This window comes from Metopolophium dirhodum, chromosome 5, assembly GCF_019925205.1.
Source record: "Metopolophium dirhodum isolate CAU chromosome 5, ASM1992520v1, whole genome shotgun sequence".
Lineage (NCBI taxonomy): Eukaryota > Metazoa > Arthropoda > Insecta > Hemiptera > Aphididae > Metopolophium > Metopolophium dirhodum.
In genome coordinates this window covers 17,930,860-17,942,384 of record NC_083564.1, presented here as the reverse complement: position 1 = coordinate 17,942,384, position 11,525 = coordinate 17,930,860, and the positions used below count along the sequence as shown (strand labels likewise).

The 11,525-nt window shown below is 31.4% G+C and overlaps 2 protein-coding genes across 2 annotated transcripts; one reads left to right on the top strand and one right to left on the bottom strand.

Moving 5' to 3' along the window:
* The first annotated feature begins 1,507 nt into the window (after window positions 1-1,507).
* Window positions 1,508-5,339, top strand: LOC132945282 (protein ILRUN). Its single transcript, XM_061014979.1, has 5 exons — window positions 1,508-1,873; window positions 2,839-2,958; window positions 3,060-3,289; window positions 4,723-4,883; window positions 5,102-5,339. Exons 1-5 carry the CDS (start codon window positions 1,716-1,718, stop codon window positions 5,144-5,146), a joined length of 714 nt encoding a protein of 237 aa, XP_060870962.1. The 5' UTR covers window positions 1,508-1,715; the 3' UTR covers window positions 5,147-5,339.
* A 377-nt stretch (window positions 5,340-5,716) lies between these two features.
* Window positions 5,717-7,678, bottom strand: LOC132945281 (thymidylate synthase). The gene is made up of 5 exons (XM_061014978.1): window positions 7,498-7,678; window positions 7,278-7,437; window positions 7,009-7,188; window positions 6,459-6,805; window positions 5,717-6,142 (listed from the first exon to the last, which is right to left on the bottom strand). The coding sequence occupies exons 1-5, from the start codon at window positions 7,498-7,500 to the stop codon at window positions 5,933-5,935; spliced, it is 900 nt and encodes a 299-aa protein (XP_060870961.1). The 5' UTR covers window positions 7,501-7,678; the 3' UTR covers window positions 5,717-5,932.
* Window positions 7,679-11,525: the final 3,847 nt, after the last annotated feature.

The following is an 11,525-nucleotide window of genomic DNA, read 5'->3' as shown; positions in this document are numbered from 1 at the left end:
TCATCAGTGTGACAGTGTCACGGTTCACATCTTTAATCGTCGTCAGTGTTCAGTGTTCACACTTTACAGACAATCGAGTGACTTTGTAAGATGCTATGAAATCAAAGAAAAAAAAAATTTAAGTGTCAGAACCTTCGAGACCACTTATCCCCCTCCCACCAATCAACAAAACGTAAACAATAGTATATTTATTTAGTCATGAGTTAGGTACCTACGTTAGCGATTCGTAAAAATTGAGATGTCTTCCGTGTTCAAATAATTATTTTTAATCAAAAATGAGCTGCTATTGTACTTGGAGAATGTACTAACTGTATGGCGTATGCGAATAAAATGTTCAACATGTATTAATCATTTGTTGAAAACATAATAAACCAAATATTTAGTTGTTTTTGTCATGCATATTTAAGTTAAGATTATTAAAAAGTATTCTTTAATAAACGCATAGATACATATTTTATTACTAGGTAAAGCCGTATATGTAGGTATATATCGAGGTTTATACGTCTTGAATTATGTATATCGAATTATTGTTCGATGCTGTAATTCTGTTGTAATACATAATATAATAATCAAATAATATAGGTAGTATAATATGGATATTAGGTACCCACTTTTTACAACCACTAACCACTAAAAAATATCCTATCCAACAGGACTGTCCTGTTTTCTACTTAGATGTCCTGAGACTCGATAATAATTAAAAAATTACGTTTAAGGTAAATACGATTAGCCTTAGGGTTGATAGGTTGGGACTTTGGTAGTTTGGAATTGGACATGACAAATAAAATTGTATTCGGTCTACGCCTCTAGGGATAGTATACGATCGTATCGATATGATTAAATTTGATATTTCAAATTTTAATTTTTCTACTTCCATCTGTTCTGTGGTAAATATATAGCCACTAAACTAGATATGCCCTATAGGTCATAGGCAATAGCCGCAATGGCAATTGGCAGGCCGAACTTAAATTTTAAATGACGAAATTTAATACTTATGTATTTACTACCACCATAACCCACCCCCTCATACACACACACACTACTCAAATATTGTGCCAATTTACAATTATTTACTTATGAGTTATAAAATAGTTTTGACGTAAATTAAACGTGGCGGAGAGGTCGGATCGCTGCCGGACCTTATAGCATGGACTTTTGGCGCCACCACACCTTTGAAAACTTGACGATGTTGCGTCTAAACTGAGGATTTTGGCTCGCCTCGGCCTATAGGCCAAAGAGGCATAGGGCATACTCATAACTCATAGGCTAGGCCGCTAGGTTCTAAGGAGGGTATAAAATATAAATGTACAATGTATAAAGAAAATGACTTAAAAGTTGAAATTAGTACATTAATTCACGAACACTATTATGCGAGTTACGGAAGACACAAGCGACACCTACCGGACAACTCGGTGCGAAATAACGCGAGCAAATCGTAAGTACCTATATAGTTGTGTCATGTGTATCACCATTCACCACCATGTCCACCACCACCACACACAATCACATTATCAATCAACTCCGCGATTTATAATAATAATAATAATAACAAAATAAAAAATATCAGTGGACAGACGTCGCGGGCACAGAGGAACAGAGCGTAATCTCAGAAAAATAATCTCCTTTAATGCGTTTTCGTGTGACCTAAATTATAATTTTTCCAAACGCTTCCCGTACATTATCATTTCGTCCGGCCGTGTCGACATCGCCGAAAAATGGACGTGGACAACGACCCGCTGGACCAGAACCTCTTGCGCCAGTTCAACTGTCTGTGCACGACGGACAAGGAGAATCTGGTCAAGGGTCTGCGAGAGCTGATCGGCGACCAGCTAACGGAGTCCGCCGCGGTGTTCTTCCTGGAGATGAACGACTGGTAAGTGGAAATGTTGACAAAAACGTCCATACAGCAGAGGGATGGCGCCGTGCCGAAGACACGCGCGCACGCTCGCGACTGTCCGAAAATAAATGAAAATCCAACGAGATCAACACCTAGCCCGAACGACATACGTCGTCTCACCTTTAGTGTTTATTTTATTTTAAACCATCCATAGAAATTAGCAAAACTAACTAAGTTTTTGACTTTTGTCCTGCAGGGCAAATAAAATCCGATCAAAATGATGACACTTTGGAACCATTAGGTTTGCCATCCCTGGTCTATTATGGATTCGGCTTGTCGTCATACAGAGTGTTTTTCTTTTAGAACGTATATCAAATAGCGCTGTGACGTTTTACGAATGTGGCCTGTAGGATTTCTAAGGGAACTTGAGGTTGCCATACGTCCCTGTTTAAGTAAAATAAAATATGGAAACTCTACTTGCGATAAATTTTGTTTACTTGGTTGGTAATTCTTTAAATTCTTGTTTTATTAAATAATTGATTAACCTGAGAGACTAAACCTCTATAAGGTACCTATACCCCTATATGATTATTGAGATTTTCTGCCAACAAACATGATGAGATCTTTCTTAATGTTTGTATGGAACAACCACAAAACACCTGGCACAGTGGCGTGTAAAGGGGATGAGCCTAGCGGGCTGCATCCCCCCCCCCCCATCTTAAATTACAGTATTTTTAAATAGAACAACAATATAATTTATTAGATACTGTTATAAGTTATAATATTTCATAGCCTGTTGAAAAATAACAAATACGTATATATTTATAGAAACTGTTAAATATATAGTAGACAGTAGCCTCTAAGTAATAGATCACTTACTAGTTTCTATCTACTATAGCCCACCCCAAAAATTATTTCTATATACGCCACCGACCTGGCAGGCAATATTATTAATTATTATTATAGTAACATATTATAAATGTTGTGTGTTTGTGTGATAGGAACATGCACAGGGCTGTCGGTACATATTTTGATGTTAACAATGAAGGTGCAATACCGTCCATGTCTTTGGTGAGAGACGAAAACAGTGAAAATGTCTTGCAGTTGCCACCAAATTTACGGTAATGTGTGCATTGCACCAGCAATAGTTTATGGACAAAACAATCATCATCATTTATATTATTTTATTATATACTCATATATACTGTTGTGTTCACTACAGGTTTACCAAATCTTGGGAAGTCAAGAACAATGGTCGCATGAAGTGGCCACCTGGTTGTACTCTTCAGTTTAACGGAGGAGACTCCATTTCTGTTTACACTTCGTTGCCGACAACAACGCTTGAACCTGGGTGTACCATGACACTGAGCACTGATTTTATAACACCTTCTAAACCAGGATCGTACCAGTCTAAATGGCGTATGATGTTGCCAACGGGAACATATTTTGGAGGTAAATATATTTGTTTTTTTGCTCTTCAAATCTTTCATTTATTAATTATCTTACTTCATCTTATTAAGTGGATGCCAGTGCACTATTTGTTTTCTCTCTGACACGCGCAAAATAGCCAAAACATATTTACGCAGAATCATTTTTATTATGTTTTTAAGTAATCTTAGAGTAAAATCACCCATTACAAAAACAGTTGAGAACAATATTTTTGAAGATATGACATATCGATTTGTCTAAATATTGTCTCAAAATAATTTAAACAATTTAAATTTACAAAAATTTTGTTCATTTTGAAAGTCAAATAACAATAAAATATAAAATTGATGTCATACCCTTAAAAATATTATCCTCTATAATTTATGTAATAGTTAATTTTACAATTAAATTTCTCAAAAATCATAAAAAAAAACGTTTTTAGGTGAATGTGTTTTATCTATGTTGCGCTTGGGTCTGAGAGAGAAAACAAATATTTCGCGTCAATATAAATAATGATAATTGTATAACAAACACTTCGCGAAAAAAAATTCATAGAAACTTAACACACTATTACTTGATACTATGTTTGAAAGAATTATTGATATCATAGAATTAACATGCTATACAATGTTCCGAATTTGAAATTTTATTATGATTAAATTATTTATAAGACATTCTTTAGAATGAAAATTGTAGATACTCATGATTAAAGACCGGATTTATATGTTTTTACATATCGTTACTGGGTCTATGCAGTCTTATGAGAGTAAAAAATGTGGATGATTTGTTCAATTCTGAATGCATAGAAAAAAGTTTTTTTTGCATATTTGAGAATATTTTATGGGTTAGAGAATATTTAACTCATTTAGCATATTTTGGAATATTTCGTAAATTGTGAGAAAAAATTTGTATTTATTTTTATTTTTAATATTACGGTACCCAGAAAAAATTTTTTTGAACATTTACAATTTTTTATTTTATCATTTCCAGCTCTTACTAAAGTGCAATAATATTCCATTAGAATACGAAACTTTAAATACCTAATAATTAACTCACTGTTAATATAAAATTGAAAAAAAAAAATTTTAAATGCATATTAAAGTAAATATAATGATGTTTATTGATTATTTTTGCATATTTTTGCTTTTTTTTTGTATATTTTGCATATTTTAGCATATTTTTTAAATTTTTAAGAGAATATAATGAGAATATTTTAAGGTTTTTTTCGAGAATATTAGCATCATATTTAAGGTATTTTAAGAGAATATAAATCCGGTCTTTACTCATGATACTCCTCTCATACTCCATTATTTGATAAACTAAAAATATATACTCTAACTGATAAACCCTGAATGTTTGTTTTCAGAATTTTCATATACAATTTGATTTAATAGATTTTTGTTGTATAATAATATTAGATATTCGATATATTTATGAAGTATATTGATTTAATATAGATACAATTTGGACTTTAGTCCAGGTAGAAGACAATGATTCATTTCAAAATGAACTATCGAGACAGTTGGTTGAAAGCATTAATTTGGGTTCTCCAATGCAAAGCCAACCAAACATTTTAAATCCTTTTTCTTCATCACAGCAAAACCAACCGGAAAATCAAGTAAGTACTCAATAGAGAAGTTTAGACTGTAACATGGAATAAAATGTTGATATGATTTAATTTTAAAAAAGTTTTAATTTTAATGCCTTAAAGTATATTAATATAAATGTAAACATTTTATTTCAAGTTAGCTGTTAAGTTATGTGGTGGCATTAATATTTGTTTAATTGTTTATAATATTTATCTTGTATTGACTTGTGTTATTTTTCTATTTAAAGGACACTGATCAGTCTCAAACGAATATGGAAAGTGATGTATTGTGATTATAAATTTGGTGATATGAGACTCAACTTGTTACATTATTGAACATTGGATATAATAATTTTTAATTTTGTTACAAACATTATTTTAATAATAAATAGTTTTAAATAAACCTTTAATTACGTAGATGTAATTTAAAGGTTGAAATAAAATTATGATTTCAACATAAAGTTAGTAATTAAGAACTCTTTTTAATTTTTTTTTTTTGTTTTGTCAAATGAAATTATTTTGCAAAATCCAAGTTACATTATGTCATGATCAGGTGTCTGTTATATAAATTGTACAGTTTATATTTTATTGTTTTGTCATGACAATATATATTTTTTGTTACATAACTAACTAGTTCTGTAAGTATAACTAGTTTTATTAAAATATAATAAGACATTTTTAAAAAACAATTAAATGTTTCGCATTTTTTAAGTAAATATTCTATATACATAACAAATATGTACATATTGTATACATATGCTATTTGTGTGTATATATTATATACCTTATTTTAACAGTTCTCATATTTACATATTATTTTATTGGTTTACATTATTTATATCTTAAACAAAATAATGCCATAATTAGTACTGCTCAAATGCTTAAATTTTATTTTTTAAATTATTTAAAAGCTGTGGACGTCTTATATAAATATTTAATTTACAATTCTATGTAATACGTTGTTCAACTGTAATTTGAACAAAAATGATGTATGCATGTATACAACTTAAATTATTTAATATAAACTATTTTATTAAAATATATGTTGATTTCATGCATGTACATTCTCTATATCCTCTTTATACAGCCATGTCCATAGATATTTTCGGGTACGGAGCGTAACCACTTAATGTAAAGTCACTAAAATTGAAATCGTCTATGCTTTTGACTTCTCTATTGATAGTTAGTGTGGGGAATTGTTTGGGCTTCCTTTGAAGTTGTATTTTGAGCGCATCAACATGATTCAGATAGATGTGACTATCGCCCAATGTATGAATGAATTCACCAGGCTATAAGAAAATATTTTTTAAAAACAATTAAATACAATTATTTAAGTAAATCCTAATGCAATCAATAATAGGTATGTTGTATTGAAGTATCAACACTAATAATTATGGATTGCATATACATTTAAAAAAATCACAAATAATTGGTCCATTAAATTAATACATTTTTACATCTATGACTAATAGACTAACCTAACCAAACGTCCTAACCTCATAGTGACTAATTGACTATAGTGATTTAATATTTAATTTGATTAAAACTATTTTTTTTAGAATAAGATTCTCAAATGATTTGTATCAAATACAACTTGATACTTACTTTTAATCCAGTGACATGGGCTATCATGTATGTAAGTAATGAATAACTGGCAATATTAAAGGGTACTCCTAGACCCATGTCTGCTGATCGTTGGTACATTTGACACGACAGATAGCCATCGGCGACAAAAAACTGTACCAGACAATGACACGGTGGTAAGGCCATTTTAGGTACATCACATGGATTCCATGCGATCATAAGCATTCGTCTATCGTCAGGGTTAGTTTTGATTGTATTGATGACGTTTTGAAGTTGATCAATGCCTTTTCCTGAGTAATCAGTATGCACATCTACATACTCAGCACCGTAATGTCGCCATTGAAATCCATAAACAGGTCCTAAGTCACCTGAATAAGTTATTTTGAGTTAATAAAACTAATAAAGGTACTATATAATATTATGTACTTACTATTATTATATATATGGAAATAACTAAACTTAAATTATGTTCAAATGTAACATAGGTATATATTATAGCTTATATTTCATCATAATTATTCAGAAATCATTGTTATATGTACATTAATATAATAATATACCTCAAAATTACCTTCTTCGCGATTGGTAAGTCCAATCGAGTCTAAATAAGAACGTGTGCTGTTTGCATCCCAAACTTTTACATCTTTTTCAGACAGTTCCTTAGAATTTGTCGAGCCTTTAATAAACCATAATAATTCTTCGACGACACCACGCCAAAACACCCTTTTTGTTGTCAACAGTGGAAAAACACCTTAACAAACAGAATCGAAAGTTTTTATAAAACTGTAATAGGTAATCATTAACAATTAACTGTATCAACATTGTATTAATATTTATTACCATCCATCAAATTGTAACGCATTTGAATGCCAAACAATGAAAGTGTGCCAACTCTGGTTCTGTCCATTTTTTTGTGTCCTTTTTCTAATATTTTTTTAATATGATCCAAGTACTGTTGTTCGTCGTCATTGTTCAAACTCTGTTCAACTGCAGGGTCACTCTGCAAAACGAAAAAAAGAAATGAATTTCGATCCATGCAAACACAGAAATAAAAACGAACCATTTTTTTAAATTGTTTAAACAAGTTTCACGACTTCAGCGCACCGAAATAGTCGTAAACTCTGAAAGGGAAGTCGAAGACGACACCACGACAGTCAACAAAATGTCATAGTACACAGGAGACACGCAACAAGTGAATACTGAATAAATGTCCGTTAACGTTTTATTATCAAAATCTTTAAAACCTTATCACATAACAACTAAACAACGGTTCACATCACAGATATATAAAAATATAATGACATAGGTATAATATCGTTTTGTGGTTCCCATAATATTAAATATTAATAATACACTAATATTATTAATCTTGACAATCATAACTCAGTACTCACAAGTTTATTTTTCTCCAGAGGATCGACGAATTATTTGTTAAATAATATACAACATATTAAAATATATAAAGAGATATTTAATATGTTTATTTAATCAATGCACGAATTAAGATAAATATAAAATGTACCTATAATGCATTTTAACCGATAACCGGGTACCTATATTACAGGCCATCGAATATCGATATCTACCAAAGACCAATTTCACCACTTTTACCTTTCATAAATTAATTTAGAAATTCGAAAATAAAAAAACGAGAATTCAATCAATATTGTTAATGAATAATGATTCAAAGAAATCAGAGAACTTCAATCATCCATCTTCTAAAATTGATCTTAAATTTTACTAAACTTTAGAGGACCATAGTTAATAAACTATTGAAACAAAATTGATAATTTGACCATCAACATTTTCAGAAAAAAAAGCTTTACCAGAATCCATTAAAAAATATAGTAGATACCATTTGAAAAATAAAGTTGATTTTGCTATTGATACACCTGCGTGTTTAAATATTTTAAGATTGTTATAAAAAAATTGCCTGTTAAAAATAAAGAAACGTCTTTTTTCGTTTTAAAGAAATTCTATGCAATGAATCTATAATCGTTAAAAAAAACCCGCGTACAATGACATAAGATACACTATTACACTCTGTATAGTATAATAATATACTTTAAAAGTTTCAAATATCCAGGAATAGTATTTTAAAATTTTAAGACCAAACGAAAATCGTTCTTCTTCATTTGTACATTTACATTCGTCCAAATTTGAATATAAAATAACCAAAAACAAAAATTGTGTTTTTTTAAAAATATTTTTTTGGTTACAGAATAATCTATTTACGTAGAACTTTGTTTAAAATGTTCAATCCTATTAAGTATTAGCTATAAAAGTTAAACATTTTGTAAATTTTTAACTACAAAATAATTTAACAATTTTCAATTTTTATCATAGTTTAATATTTAAATAAATAAAAATGTTGTATCTTTTTAAATACCAACTTAATGATTAACCATATATTAGTTATTATTTAATTAGTTTATTATTATGTTATAAATTTATTTTTATAATAATAGTATACTTAAATAAATAAGTTATCATCAATCAAATATCCTGAGATTGTGTCCTATTGGGTCTATGGCGGTTATTATTGCAAGGGGGCAGCTGGTTCAAATCTTGACATAACAATTTAATATTTTGCATTTTTCTTCAGTTATCATAGTATATTCCGCGGTCCTAACAGGACCGCCCGGCGGCGAAATGATTCATTACGAGATCTCAACCTATATAAAGCAGAAAATAGGAATTAAAATTCTGGTTTAAAACAGAAAAAGTGCATTTAGGTGTTCGATTAATTTCTCAAACTTGGACGCAGTGAAGAGCCACAAATTAATATGTCACGTTCGATAATCGCGGATTTAGCAGCGTTGGCCACTGACAAAATAATTACGTTCTCAAACTTTAAGTACAATAACTATGATTTCCAATATGGTATTTGAAAATCAACGACCTAATCGAGAATTCAGTATCAGACGAGTAACCAGCGTGCACAGACGTGACTTGAATAATAAGAAAACTCGCGATCGAACTCAACACCAAACTATAACTATAAGTACCACCGTAGTCCGTAATATAGAAATATAGAATCATAGAAATATAATCATATTATCTAAGCGACGACCACAACTGCTTTAGAGAAAAACATCGTCTTTATAGACCACGCATATTCACAACTATATGGTACATCGTAATGTTATAACACCGAAGTTCAAAATATAAATCGGCGAAGTGTACATACCCTATTGTCGTCGAGCAGCCAGGAAGTTGTAACACATGAATATAGTTATAGTGTTCATGGTAATATAGTATATTATCAAATCAACGACCTAATCGAGAAGTCAGTATCAGACGAGTAAGCAACGAGCACAGACGTGACTTGATTAATAAGAAAACTCGCGATCGAACGCAACACCAAACTATAACTATAAGTACCTCCGTAATATAGAAATATAGAATCATAGAAATTTAATTATAAGCGACGACCACGACTGCTATAGAGAAAAACATCGTCTTTGTAGACCACGCATATTCACAACTATATATAGTACATCGTAGTGTTATAACACCGAAGTTTGAAATATAAATCGGCGAAGTGTACATACCCTATTGTCGTCGAGCAGCCAGGAAGTTGTAACACATGAATGTTATAGTGTTCACGGTAATATAGTATATTATCAAATCAACGACCTAATCGAGAATTCAGTATCAGAGGAGTAAGCAACGAGCACAGACGTGACTTGATTAATAAGAAAACTTGCGATCAAACGCAACACCAAACTATAAAGCATAAGTAGAGTAGTTACTCACCCAATACTGAACTTACGCGTTATATAATAGATACAGTCTAAGCAACCGTCACTGGTATAGCAAAATCATCGTTACAAATAACTTTGGTCTTAATATAGGCAAGTTATTATATATAGTTCACCGTAATATAGTTAAATATAGGTATCCTGCAACTATATAATAAGAGAGCGTAACAAATCATAATGTCCAACAACGTAACAATCACAGAAATGCTAAACGCTGGAAATGCCGCCGTGTCCGAGAGAAACCTCGAGGATTGGCTTCTACTCCTCGCGATAGTGGTTGGAATTATACGTAGCGTGGCACAATTCTACGATCAATGTCGAGTGGTATTGGCCGAGGGAAACCTCGAGGATTGGCTTCAACTCGTTAAGACAGCAGTAGATGTAACGATTGAAATTGTACGTGGCGCGGCACGATATTACGATCAGTACAGTCAGTACAGTGTGGTATTGACCGAGGGGAACCTCGAGGATTGGCTTCAACTCGCTAAGACAGCAATAGATGTGGCTATTGAAATTATACGTGGTGCGGCAAGATTTTGCGATCAGTACCGTGTGCTATTGACCGAGGGGAATCTCGAGGATTGGCTTCAACTCGCTAAGACAGCAATAGGTGTGGCGATTGAAATTATACGTGGTGCGGCAAGATTTTGCGATCAGTACCGTGTGCTATTGACCGAGGGGAATCTCGAGGATTGGCTTCAACTCGCTAAGACAGCAACAGATGTGGCGATTGAAATTATATGTGGTGCGGCAAGATTTTAAGATCAGTAGCGTGTGGTTATTTCCGAATACCTAATATGTGATTCTGAGCGGAGCGATGAATGTATTGATTTTACAATGATATGTGTTTTTTTTTTGTGTCTGTGTACACGATTACTGATAAGTAGTCGATATAATGCTTCGATTTTCAACTTCAGTATTTTGTTCGATGGGAAAGTGAATCTTGTTGGTGCATTGGGGAGGTCAAAATCCTATATTCCCACGAGTGATCAAAAGCGCCCAGAAAAACAGAAAAAAAACTAAGGAAAACCGGGAGTTATTACGCAAAATTGGATATTGTTTTTAGTGTAACTCTAAAAAAAAATGACTGTAGAATGTAAATATATGAAAATATCATTAGTTGTTTATATTATAGCATTTTCTATACACAATAAAATATTTTGATTTGTTTAGAACTGTTTACGGACATTTTCAACTTCCAATTTTTTTAGTTATTTTACTATGAATGTCAATAAAATTGTATTTGTTAGGTAAAAAAGCTTGACCATTTAATACAAGGCTCTTAATATATTGTTAAAATTACATTTAAAAATCCAAAGTAACA

Bases quoted from the DNA above. Each gene is read 5' to 3' on its own strand.
- LOC132945282 (XM_061014979.1), top strand. From the start codon at position 1,716: ATGGACGTGGACAACGACCCGCTGGACCAGAACCTCTTGCGCCAGTTC. The intron at 2,959-3,059 runs GTAATGTGTGCA...TGTTCACTACAG, and splicing joins CAGTTGCCACCAAATTTACG to GTTTACCAAATCTTGGGAAG. The intron at 4,884-5,101 runs GTAAGTACTCAA...TTCTATTTAAAG, and splicing joins AAAACCAACCGGAAAATCAA to GACACTGATCAGTCTCAAAC.
- LOC132945281 (XM_061014978.1), bottom strand. The intron at 7,189-7,277 runs GTAATAAATATT...CTGTTTGTTAAG, and splicing joins GCGTTACAATTTGATGGATG to GTGTTTTTCCACTGTTGACA. The intron at 6,143-6,458 runs GTAAGTATCAAG...ATTTTCTTATAG, and splicing joins CCCATGTCACTGGATTAAAA to CCTGGTGAATTCATTCATAC.